Genomic DNA, 12,988 nt, shown 5'->3' with positions numbered 1-12,988 from the left:
CATAGATATGCAGAGGAAACAAAATATGCTCCGATTGCATAACACTGATTGTAAGGAAAAGGGAAGTTGTAAAATTAAAAATAATGGAGATCACGTAGCAAGAAATAATTTTATAATGGCAATGAAGTGTACGAAGAAAAACTCCACAATAAATAGTTTATATTTAAGAGGGGCCGTTACAAAGCGAAGTTGTCAAACTAGGAGACCGGACAAAGTTCCTTTCCAAACGTAAACACGTGTACGGTAACTGGAGATTGTGCCTGACCAAGTGAAGGAACTGCTTAAAATTGGAAAATTCAAAGGGATGCTTGGAATCTGATCATTTAACAGTAGTGGAACAAGTGGTAAGTTCATACTAAAGAGAAATGTGTACCATAACGTGGGCTAGTACGTGTTGAGACTCAACCTTGGCCGATGGCGTAGCGTAGCCTAGGCTACTCCTTCGCAACTGCAATCGACCAATATTCGAGTAATATAATTTTATAAGCCTTCCTATCCAGAATCATGATTAGTAACGCATTTCTGGAAGCGGTAAAACCACATAACAATCCCCACGTTGTAGGCTGTTACCATGGAAATTGAGTTTTCCCATACTTTTAGTGTTGCTGATGAAATAGGTAATGTTTATTGGCTGTCAGTTATTATTAACCTTTCATGTATATCGGGAACCAGTATTTCTGAGCAAGAGCTCCGCATGGACTGTTACCTTGGAAATTGATTTTTCCTAATTTTTAGTGTAGATGAAGGAGGTGGTGGTGTTTATTGTTGGTCAGTTATTATTTACCTCATACCTGACTGCCCAACGTGATTGGGGATCCTTTGGGAACGCGGGGTTTTGGAAACTTTGGGTGAAAGACCTGACCACCATGTTGTCATGGAATGGTTCCGCACATGCGGAATTCATCAGGAAACGGTACGTTTAAGAAGGGATTGGCTAAGGCGGTCCTGGTTGTTTCGGCTGTAAGTCACTTTATGCCGTAACATCCAAAACAGTGTAAGACGTTATGTTTATGGTATTTACCGTTATTTTTATGGTATTTACCATTATTATTACATGTTTTACGTACATTCCCAAGGGGCTGGTATATACTAAACACGGCGCCCATTTTGCACGTAAACGTGCTTACGGCTGAAACGACCCGAATGCGGCTAAGGAAACCTATTGTATAAGGAAATAGAGAAATAATGAATAAATCTTGAAGAGAAATTACAAAGAAAACAAACAAGAGAAATAACAACAAATAAAACTTATCAATTGTGTAACTAGGCTAGCCACCAGATTCTTTACGTACCAGAAGTTTTTCCCATCGTGAAGGTAGCCTCGAGTGGGTTAAATACTTCTCATATACCAGGCTGTAGACTATAATTAACTGTAAGAGTTTTGTACTATGGAAACTTGTTGAAATTGTTGACAGTTTTTGCCATGATAAGTCATCTTTGTTGCTCACTTTTAATTTGAATGCTCTGCCAACTTTTATAGCTAACATTTTAATGCTTAATTAGTGATGATAGTACCTTATGCATAGATCACAAGAGACATGAGACCTAATTTTGCTACAAAAAAAATTCAGATATTACTTTTAAGAATTGTAGCCTATAGCCTAAGTAGCTTATAAACTACTATTTTGTAGAATGTCTAAGTTTTCGTTTCTTTTTTCTTTTTCAGATAATCTAGCAATATGATGGCTGGGTCTACAAAGAAGGTATATTTTCTTACTACTGTGATATTGGTTTTTGTAGTACTGATTATAACTTTTGTACATACAGGGGTGTTTAATACAATGCTGAGCAGTTATATCGCCTAAACAACCTTTTAGCAATTGAAAGATAAAATATTTATTTTATCTGAGCTACTTGCACTGCAGTTTCTTAAAAGTTTTTGTAGATTAATCGTAAAGTAGGTTTTGGTTTTTTTACAGGAAAAGTTTAGTAAAATAATAATATAAAGTATACATCAGAGAGCACATTAATTTTTTGTGTTTCTGTTGAGTAAATACCTTTTACCCTTTTTTTCTGTGACTATCAGAAGGAATCTGTGTAAAATTATCTTTAAGTAAAATGTACTTTGCAAATCAAACAGTCTTCTGGTCAACTCATGGACCATGCAAATTGAATTAGTCCATTCCTTGCATGATTTGCTTATTTTTGTATGTTTAATGCTAAAAAAATGCTTTTAGGCAAATGCTGAATGTATTTCCATAGATAAAATAATTCTTTACTGAGGTTTATATAATATATATATGTTTTGTCGTCTTCCATTGGTTTTTAGGAAAAGTGGGAAAGGAATTTAGGTGTTTTTGGCTCTCTCTCTCTCTCTCTCTCTCTCTCTCTCTCTCTCTCTCTCTCTCTCTCTCTCTCTCTCTATGTTGACTGGCACAAATCATCCTATTTTATGTTAAACACATCCCTAGACCGGGCAAACTTTAAGGTTCAATGGAAAGAGGAAGATATGGAAATGCACCAGGTGTAAAAAAAAAAAAAATCCTAAAAATTTTTCTGTACCTTCCACGGGAAGTTGAAAATGAAAACTTACAACCCTATGCGGGCCCTCTTTTCCAAGACACTTGTAAAAATATGCTAATTCTACAAAGCTATATATACATGTTTTTTCTAATAATTTATTTTATTTTTTAAAATTATAATTACAGCTCATACAATATCATAACATAGAACTAAAATCAGTCGCAAATTCTGAGTATGTTTATTGTAAAATATTGACAAGATTTACTGAGATGGGGAGATGCAGTACCTTTTTGTTTTTCATAATATTTCTTTGCACTTTTCTTTGTAAAATTACAATTACAGCTAACATACTGTCAAAAAAGATAAGAACTAAAACCAACAGCAATCCCTGGGTATATTTTTGAGCAAATACTTTAAATAAAAAGATGTCGTAAGATAAAGAGGGACAGTACATTCTCCCATCAAGTCTCAGGGTACACTGATCCCCCTCTGTCCTGTGCAGAGCCACTACAGTTGCCATAAGTCATTTGTCGACCATTGAGTGATATGAACATCCTTAATGCTAAATTCATCCAAATCATATGGTGTGTACAGTAATGTTGATACTCATGAGTTAGCCCGTCCATCACTCAAAACCTGTTATAGATCATCATATGATGCCCGTCCATTAAGGGTTAATATCCTACTGTATGTGCCAAGTTGTATTGCTGTTGGCCATTTCAGTAATCTTAATAATTTTTGCAATTTTAATTTGATTTGGCCCTTTACATTCAGTTCCCAAGTTGAATTCAGCTTCTTTATTTTCAGTAACTATAGTAATATCTAAGTCCTCATAGGATATGGCCTTGGTGGTGCAATCTCTCTCTCTCTCTCTCTCTCTCTCTCTCTCTCTCTCTCTCTCTCTCTCTCTCTCTCTCTCTCTCTCTCTTACAGTTTTATTGCTTTAAGATAGTATCCTTGAATATAATTTTGAGTATCCTTGATTTTGAATTTGCATATATATATACTGGAAGAGAAAATTGATTAAAATTTAGTCACACGCATGGGTGAAGATAGTAAAATACAACCTGCAAATGGGTGGTTGGGCTAGGCTTTGGTATTGAGCACTGTGACACCCATTAATTTTAATGAAACTGTAATTTGTTGGCCTATGAACTACATGCAAATTGATAGTTTAGTTGTATAGACTTGTTAGAAGTAGAATGGGGTGTGGTATGTGAGCATTTGATAAATTATTGAAGTGGCAGGCACTTTGTTTGTTTAAACTACCTTGAAATTTATTTCTTCACAGGTGGGAAAGAAACTAAAGAAAGGAAAATCGAAGAAGGCCTTGCAAGTTCCTACAAGTTTGAAAGGTGAAATGGGAGTCATAGCAGATGGAGCAGTATCTTCCAAAAAGCCAGATCCACCAGTAGTTACCAAGAAGAAGAAGAAGAAGATTGTAAATAAAAATACAGTAATAGGGGAGGAACTGGAAATAGGCTCTGACATTAAAACTAAAGCTGTGAGTAGCTCTTCATTGCATAAGTTTATGTTATGGTGTATGCTCATGTGATGATGCAAACCAAATTTTTAGACAAGGTGAAATTACAGTCCTTTGTTTATTATTGCAGTACCCATCCATTTGAACACTAACATTGTAACTGATAGTTAATGATATTTGCAATTCTCTGCTGTTTTGGGTGCCCCCTAAGTATTACATCTGTCATAGCATGTTAAAGTTTTAATGATGTGCCACATTTTGCTGAATATTGTGTTTTGAATACTAATTGTCAAATTGTAAGTCAAATTTACTCTAATTTAAAAATATTCATGATGATGATTAAAGATGGGTTTTGTATACTATACCTAGGTTAGCAATGTTAGAGTTGTAGTGGGGCTTTTTTTTTTTTTTTTTTTTTTAAAGATGGATGTCAGATACACTTCAGGTTAGTAATGTCAGACTTTCTTATTTTGCTTTTCTGGGATATGCAGTAACAAATGTATCTTTGTGAATGATCTCTGTGATTAAGGGGGTAAAACTTGTGAATGATCTCCGTGATTAAGGGGGTAAAACTTGTGAATGATCTCTGTGATTAAGGGGGTAAAACTTGTGAATGATCTCTGTGATTAAGGGGGTAAAACTTGTGAATGATCTCTGTGATTAAGGGGGTAAAACTTGTGAATGATCTTTGTGATTAAGGGGGTAAAACTTAACACCTCATCAGCTTTTGCTGCTTTGCTCTGCATTTCACTTTTCATCCATTCATAATGGTAAATGATAGTTTGCAAGGACTAGTCTTGTGAGTGCTGATGTGGTTATTGTAAAGTAGCCTAGTTTAATGAGGCCAGTAACCTTTATTTGCAGACTCATGATGGCTAAAGATTTAGAACTTACAGTCACCAATTTTGCTGTGATCCACCCATGGTCATTCTTTTGCTTACTTTTTATTCAACATGAAAAAAGTGAGAAAGAATATGTTAGAAAAATATAGCCTTAAATGCATAGTAATGTAAACCTTTGGAATATACTGTAGGTAAGGCAGTCCCTAGTTATCGGCGATCCGGTTTTATGGTGCTTGTCTAGCGACGAAAATCGGCAGTTTTCTGTGATTTTCACTTATCAGCGCCGATAATTGGGTATTGGTGCCAATACATACCTAACAGAGGTGCCGATATCCAGTTTTGGCGCTGATGCCTGGTTGTTGGTGCCGATTAGTGCTGAAAATCACCAATTTTCGGTTTATCGTCATGCTGATGGAGCGTAACCCCCCGCTGATAACTGGGGACTGCCTGTGTCAGCTTTATTAATAAGATTGTAGTATTGACAGTATTTCAGTGAATGTTTAAATATTTATTGTGCTTGCAGGTAGAGCAAGCAATTGAAGGAGTAAGGCACTTAGAAAACCAGCGACTTACCAACCAACCCAAGAAAGATTTGCTAGACGATGATAGTGAAGAGAGTATAATCTATTTACAAGTTGCAATGGTGAAAGTTGCAAAATTACTACATGCAACCACACATATTGTTCGTCCTGTGAAAATGAAAGTGTAAGTTTTCCATTTTTTTCTTGCTGGTGACATTTTAATCAGTAGCCATATGTTTTTATATAAGTAACTTACCAAGTAACTACGTAGCTATTAGTTTCTAACTATTGCTTATGCTCAAATTTGAAATTCGCAGTAGCGTTCTGTCGTATTGGTGTAGGTAACTCGTACCAGCCCACTTTGAGGGAAGGATAGGTACAACACAGCTGAAGAGCTCAGTTCGTTTCTGCTGGTCAACGACTGATCACTGGTAGTTTGCGCTAATTATATTAGCTTACCTAGGATTGACTTTTCCCGATTGTGACTTTTATTATGTCTGACTCTAGTTCAACTAATATCCAGTTTTTTTTAGCCAGGGCTGCAATACCAGACTTAATTCAGCCATATATGACTCACAATATTTGCTGTAGTTGCAGAGTACAAACTTGCTCTTCTGATCTTAATTTTGATGAATGTAGGGACGGGGATCAGGGGAAGTGGAAGACTTCGACTAATTATTTAGACAAGCCTGAAAGAAATAGGCAGAGAAAGGTGGCCGCTAGAGCTGAAGCTAGGGGTTCTTGTAGCCAGGGTTCTCCTAATATACTCGCTCTTTCTACATCTGTGACTGCCTTTTCCCCTATCACCAGCCCTCTGACTTTTCCAGCAGCTCCGTTACCTAGCTCCCTACCTTTCGAACCCAATGCCATTGCTAGTCTGGAAGCCAGGATAGAAGTAATTTAGTTGATACTGTAGCCCAGAGGTCAGAGGTCTCATGGACAAAATGAGTGCCAGTGATCACGGTGCAAGTGTAGTGTCAGTGGAGTAGGTGACTACTCGCCCCACTGATGCTCCTAGATGGTCCCTGTCAAACTCCCCTAAACCTGGAAGGAGGCAAACTGGAGGTTTAGATTTATCTGCAGATAGAGACATCATTGATCTGATTAAGTCTTTAGACACCTCGAAACAAGAAAAACAGGCTCAGTGTCATGGAATTTAGATGTTCTAAAATGACTTTCAGGGCCTCTCTTCAAGCCTCTTCAATCCTCATCCCATAGGGGTCTTACTAGGAAAACCCTCTTTCTAGTAGCCTTGGCTACAGCTAAGAGGATTAGTGAACTGCAGGCCTTGAAGAAGAAAGTAGGTTTTGCGCAAGGAGATGCGGTCTGCTCATTCACTGTGGGATTTTTAGCGAAGAACAAAGCTCCATCCAGTCTCTGGCCCCGTTCGTTCACTGGCAAGCGCTTGATGGACATCCTTGGATCAACATACCAAGAGAGAACTCTTTGTCCAGTAAGAGCATTAAGACATTACCTAAGACATTACCTCGAGAGAACTAAGAGAATCAGAGTTACATCCCCTAACCTCTGGTGCTCGGTCAAGGACCCATCCTGTCTGCTGTCCAAGAACACTTTGGCATTTTTCTTGAAGAATATAATTTCTGATTCTCACGTGGAAACTCGAGAAGAGGACTTTCCTATTCGTAAAGTCAAAGCCCAGGAGATTAGGGCAGTAGCCACTTTGCTGGCACTCAAACGTAACTGCGTCTCTTTCCACGATCCTGCAATCCACCTTCTGGAAGTGCAAGTCAGTGTTCACCAATTTTTATTTAGGGGATGCTGAAACAGTAGGCTATGTGATAACTGCAGTACCTCAGGTCCATTATCTGTGGCTGGCATGGTATTGGGGGAAGAAGGATAGGAGGTATTCCTTCTATTCCACTATCTCCTCGCTTTGATACAGGTTGTCGAGTTTAGGGAAGCTTGCGGTTACTGTGTACCTGGAGTACCCACCAATTGTTATGCCTTTTAATGGATGGGTAGTGTTTAATTGTTTTTTATGGGGTATTTGGGTAAATTTGTTATCTGGTTGTTTTTGTGGTACAGCACCTTGGGCAAGGGATCTTGTTTTTATTTTTATGCTTTGGGAGCCATCAGAGTACTCCTTGGCTGCAAAGCACCCACAGAAGTAGAGGCGCCACTTGGCTTTACTGCCGCGCCACTATGGGTTGAGATGAGCACCGACCAGAATTAGTATCTTCCTAGTGTAGCTCTCTCACCAGGTAAGGTTACAACAAGCATTACCAATGCTAGCTACTTTTCTATTCCAAATTTATCTCCATTACTGAGTGTTTTTGAGTGTTGTATGTCCATGTATCCCATCTCCTGTCAATGTGGGATTCAGCTATGTAGTTTGTATGTCCATGTATCCCATCTCCTGTCAATGTGGGATTCAGCTATGTAGTTACTCGGTAAGTTACTTGTATAAAAATGAAATTTTTTGATAAAATAAATTTATATAAACTTACCAAGTAACTACATGATTGGAGCCCTCCCTCCTCCCCTGTCATGACACAGGGCATAAACGAATTGAGCTCTTCAGCTGTTTTGTACCTATCCTTCCCTGAAATCGGCGGGGTTGAGTTACCTATACCAAAACAATAGAATGCTACTGTGAATTTCAAATTTAAGCTGCTGCGATAGTCAGAAACTAATAGCTATGTAGTTACTTGGTAAGTACTTTATTTTGTTATAAAACTGTCATATTTGTAATGAAATTTTTTAAGATAATAACTGATTCAGGCTGTTTCTTAGTTAATTGCCATTTTTACCAGTATGCAGCAGCTGTTACTTACAGTCCACCATTTGTGTCTCAGCTCTTCATTCCTTGTATTTTTGCTTGCGTAAAGTTTAGGTATTTTGTATATTCTATATTTTGTTCATGAGACTTACCTGCCAGATATATATATAGCTGTATTCTCCGAAGGTCCGACAGAATTTCAAATTTCAAGGCACACGCAGTGGCCGGTCAGGTGGTTAGTACCCATTCCCCGCCGCTGGGAGGCGGGTATCAGGAACCATTCCCATTTTCTATTCAGATTTTCTCTGTCGCCGGACTGTCAACACCTGTTGTCAGTTCCTCCGCCTTTGGATTTCGGAAATTTGTTGTCACTTAAGTATTTTGGTTGTTTTTTGGTATTCGACTGGATCTGTGACTTGGCATACGCTCTTTGTGGACCGTTTTTGATTTTGCTTTTGACTTTTCTTATAATTAAGATGTCTTACCTCTAGCTATCGAGTATGTAGCTTGGGTGAATGTAAGGTGAGGCTATCGAAGACTTTGATAGTTCCTCACTCTTTATGTATGCTATGTAAGGGTGTTCAATGCTCTATGATAATCGGTAATGAATGTGTGGGATTGTCTGAGGGTGAGTGGAAGAAATATGAAGCCTATATGCTTAAATTGGAGCGTGATAGGCTGAGGAAATCTTCCTCCTAGAGTGCATCCTTAGTTGGACAGTCAGGGTTTTCTCCTACTAGTAACCCTGTAGTAATTTATTACTAACCCTGTAGTTTGTTGCTGCAGAAGGTAATTCCCTGGCTCTCGTGTGGAGTCAATGCGTGCTCTTGAAACTAAAGTGAATGCAATTCAAATGCATAGTGTTAGTGCTAGTGCCCCTAGTGTTGTGGAGGGGGCGTCAGATCGCCCTATAATGCCTCTAGGCCTGGACCTCTGTCGAACTCCCAGGACCAGGGAGGGGGCATGTCGAAAAGCCGCATGAGGGTTACGGGGCTTCCCACCGATCTGGCGTCCTTCGGCAGGTCCTGATGACGCTACCCAGGCTGCCAGGGATCGTGCTCAGGCACGCATCCTGAAGGATTGCTTCTCGTCCTCGACACGTCCTCCCGCCACGGGGTTGGAGCTCGGTTGGACTCTCGCCCTCTTAAGAGAAGCTTAGAGGAGAGGGCGCTTCACGTCCTCTTCCTCTAGACGTTTGTACTCTTCCCGAAAGTTGCGTGGATATTCCTCTGCAGAAGAGAATAAAGTGTTTTTCGAATGATCACTCTACTCGACCCCTGTCGCGCTAAGGCAAGGGCTAGAGCTTCTTCCCTGTGGAAGGAAGTATACGTCTCTCGTCCTTTTCCTTCTCTCAGGTTCATCCCTTCTCCCGAGAGAGAGTGGCTTCTCCAACGCGTAAGATTTTGTTGGGTTTGCAACAACAGCTGGATGCTCTCATGAACCTTTCAAGAGTCGAATCTGCCTGTTAAGAGGTACAGACTTTCACCTTCGTCTCCTGCTTCGGGAACGATACAGAGCGTCTGTCGTCTAGAGAGTGTTTAGTGGCTTCCTATTCGTCTTCCCGAGTTGAGGTGTTGGCCTTTTCTCTTGTCTCGCGCCAGGAGCGCGTCTTGCTCTTCGTGCGCTTCACGCTTCACGCGCGCCTCACCTTGACGCCGGCGCGCGCTAGCCACGACGCGCCGCGCCACGCTGTAACTCTCTTCTAGTACTTGCCACGGAGCCTCTCGGCGTCATCGCCATGACGCTCCGCTCGCTTCGCGTATAGCTTCAAGTCTTGTGTTGACGCCGCTCCAGTTGTTCATCATGTCGCACAACTACCCTCTTCAACATCTGATGTCCTTCTTAATTTAGCCAGTACTTGCTTCGGCAGTACATATACTAAAAATTGGAACGATACAGAGAAGATTAGCATGGCTCCCTGCGCAAGGATGACACGCTAATCGTGAAGCGTTCCACATTTTTATGTTTACTATATCGACACTCTAGTTGACGTCTTCTTCGTTCGCGGGAGTTCCCGCTTACGTATCGGCGAATCGGAACTACTTTCACCACTCACTCAAGACCCGCCAGCTGCGGAAGAACATCCTTCGTCACAGCCTTTGTATGAAGAGAAACTTCTTTCGTCTTCTTCTTCCTCTGATTATCAGACTCTGGCTTTTTTCTTAAGGATCTGTTTCCTGAGACTTTTCAACCTTCAGCTCCTCTCTCTCACCTTCGCAGTTGTCTTTGTCTTAAGGGGAGCGTTTGACGAAAAAATCGGAAATAAAATTTTCTGGGATATTTTATATATGGCATCATACATATCCTGACTATCTTCTCAGAAAGTTTTATTTAAAAGTTCGCCACAGTTAGAAGTTATAAAAAAAAAAAACAGTAACCTATCATAGTCAAATTACATTTTTCATATAATGTAATGATATTGTCAGTATATCGGTGGTAATTTCCTTTTAGCTATGAAATAATATCTAATGCGATCTATGGCAACCCTGTGGACATAGTACGCATCAACGAAAGACAGGATTGCCGCAGGGCAGTCAGTGGCAGTCAGTCAGTAGCAGCTCAGAGCTTGACTAAGTAATACGTTGCGCTGGCCAACCTCAGCCGTGTTTTGACACTCGCTTCATTTAGCTTCATTTAGCGAAGTTATATTACTTTGCAGGTCTATTTTTTGGCTTTTCATTATGTCATAAAAACATCACTGTGTAACGGCAAGCAAATAAATACACAGAGAAGCAAAAAAAAAAAAAAAAAAAAAAAAAATATCGTTTTTCTCAAAACTAAAGTTATCGACATTCAAACTGCATCTCCTTCATAACGCTTGCACCGATCTCAGATACAAAAAGTAAACGAAAGCTAAATGTTTGCATAACAAAGGGGCTTCCATGGGAAGCAACACGAGACCCGCACCACGAGAGAGTTTTTTTTCCCGGGAATGTCACTTCCAAGAGAGGTAGCAAGTGACTCCCTTCATCTCCAGACTCCCTTTGCAACCAGGCTTCATTTTGCACAAGCCTGGAAAGAGTGAGGGGCAGACGTTTGGTCCTTCCTACTGTTAGAGAGAGGTTACTTGATTCCCTTCCTGTCTCCTCTTTTGTTTTTGTTTCCCAACTGCCTTCCTGTCAAACAGAAAATTGTTTGACCTGCTCGAACAGATGTTCGAGCGGAGAGCAGTGGAACAAATCTTGGACTCGGTGTTCCCGGGATTTTACTACAGATTGTTTCTAGTCCCAAAACTTTCAGTAGGCTGGAGACCCGTCTTGGGCGTCAACAGGTCGAACAACTTGGTCCGGAAGGAAAAGTTCAAGATGGAGACCTCGCAGTCAATACTAGGAGCCCTTCATCCCGGGATTGGATGGTATCTTTGGATCTCAAGATACTTATCTTCACGCCCCAATTCATCCACGTTCGTGAAGTATCTCAGGTTGTCTTGGGGCTAGACGCACCAGTTCAGGGCTCTCTGCTTTGGACTCTGCACAACGGCCATACCACGTTGAAAACACCGCTTCTCGTCCGATCAGCGAAGTTAAGCAACGTTGGGTCTGGTCAGTACTTGGATGGTTGACCGCCTGGGAACACCAGATGCTGTTGGCGTCACATTTTGCTCGAGGGTGTTTACATCGCGTCTCATGAAAAACGTTGCGATGCAGTTGCATCTGTCGCACGTCAGGATCTCACTCTACTTGGACGACTGGTTGGATTGAGCGTCGTCGGCGAAAGGTATCTGGAGGACCTTCAGTTGACTCTGCAACTCGTGAAGTCCCTGGGACTTCTGGTCTGTGGAGAAGTCGCAGCTGATCCCCACTGTCCATTGTGTCTGGGAATTCAGATCTATTCAGCGGCTTTTATAGCGTCTCCGTCCGCAAGAACGGCAACTTCTATGTACCGAAAAGTTTCGGCCTTCTTGGAAAAGGAAACATGCTAGGTGAAGGAAGGAATGAGTCTGCTGGGGACCATTTCCTCGCTGGAGAAGTTTGTTTTCTGGGAGTCTGCATCTCAGGCCTCTTCAGTTCTTTTTGTTGGAGAACTGACAAAGCAAGGAAGACTTGAAAGAGGAATTGAGAATTCTTCCTTATATAAAGAAGATCTGTGGTGGTGGCTCGATCCAACGGAATTGCAGAAAGGGATCTCCCTCAAGCTTCTGAACCCCAACCTAGTGTTGTTTTTCCGACGGGTCGTCAACAGGTTGGGGGGCAACACTAGAGGGAGAGGAAGTGTTAGGAACCTGGAGAGAGGAACAGGTGTCCTGGCACATCGACTTCAAAGATTTGGCGGCTATCTTTTAGCTCGCCAATTCTTCGAGGTCCAAGTTTGCAATCGTGTAGTTCTAGCAAACTCGGACAATACTACTTGTTCCCTGTTCAGCCTTGCAAGAGAGATTATTCTTTGTGCCTGTGCTCGCAACATTTCGATTCTCACAAGTTTTGTTGCAGAGGTCGAAAATGTTCGAGCAGACCTGCTCTGTTGGCGCCATCAACTCCTGCCGAAGGAATGGACCCTTCATCAGGAGGTTTGCCAAGATTTTTGGAAATTTTGGGGTCGCCATCTTGTGGATATTTTCACGACCTCAAGAACAGCGAGGCTCCTCTATAAAGCTCATCTGTACTCGACCCTGGGGCAGTTGCGATAGTTGCTCTTCCCTGGGGATTGGACGGGAATAGATGTTTACGCCTTTTCCCGTTCTAAATTCTGGGAGAAGTCATACGCAAGTTCAGCGGCCTCACAAGGGACGAGGATGACTCTCATCCCCACGTTTTGGCCTTCAACCACTGGTTCTCGGAGTTTCTCTCTTCTGGTTGGTAGACGTTCCCGAGGACCCTTCCTTTGAGAGCAGACCTGCTCATACAAACCCACTTCACGAGATATCTTTGAATCTCCCCGCTCTGAACCTGACTGCTTTCAGACTATCGAAACTTGGTCAGAGCGAAGGGGTTTCTGGCCA

The 12,988-nt window shown here is 41.2% G+C and overlaps 1 protein-coding gene and 2 non-coding genes across 5 annotated transcripts in view; all 3 read left to right on the top strand.

Annotated features, from left to right (window-relative positions):
• The window catches only part of LOC136825703 (ribosomal L1 domain-containing protein 1-like), a 170,950-nt gene that overhangs the window by 135,485 nt on the left and 22,477 nt on the right, over positions 1 to 12,988 (top strand). The window contains exons 1-4 of one of the 3 annotated variants that reach the window (XM_067082448.1): positions 162 to 344; positions 1,667 to 1,703; positions 3,755 to 3,967; positions 5,312 to 5,493. In XM_067082448.1, coding sequence (XP_066938549.1) covers positions 1,680 to 1,703; positions 3,755 to 3,967; positions 5,312 to 5,493 — 419 coding nt within the window. In that variant the 5' untranslated portion in view covers positions 162 to 344; positions 1,667 to 1,679. Of the gene's footprint in view, positions 1 to 161; positions 345 to 1,666; positions 1,704 to 3,754; positions 3,968 to 5,311; positions 5,494 to 12,988 lie in introns of those variants that run through there. The other 2 variants (XM_067082450.1, XM_067082451.1) reach the window with 2 other exon arrangements.
• On the top strand, positions 9,904 to 10,011 carry LOC136825853 (U6 spliceosomal RNA). The gene has a single exon (XR_010849480.1). It is a non-coding gene; the product is annotated as a U6 spliceosomal RNA (small nuclear RNA).
• Positions 11,522 to 11,640, top strand: LOC136825838 (5S ribosomal RNA). The gene has a single exon (XR_010849465.1). It is a non-coding gene; the product is annotated as a 5S ribosomal RNA (ribosomal RNA).

Source organism: Macrobrachium rosenbergii, chromosome 39 (assembly GCF_040412425.1).
Source record: "Macrobrachium rosenbergii isolate ZJJX-2024 chromosome 39, ASM4041242v1, whole genome shotgun sequence".
Classification (NCBI taxonomy): Eukaryota; Metazoa; Arthropoda; class Malacostraca; order Decapoda; family Palaemonidae; genus Macrobrachium; species Macrobrachium rosenbergii.
The sequence above is the reverse complement of the archived record's forward strand: the minus strand, read 5'-3'. Positions and strand labels throughout refer to the sequence as shown.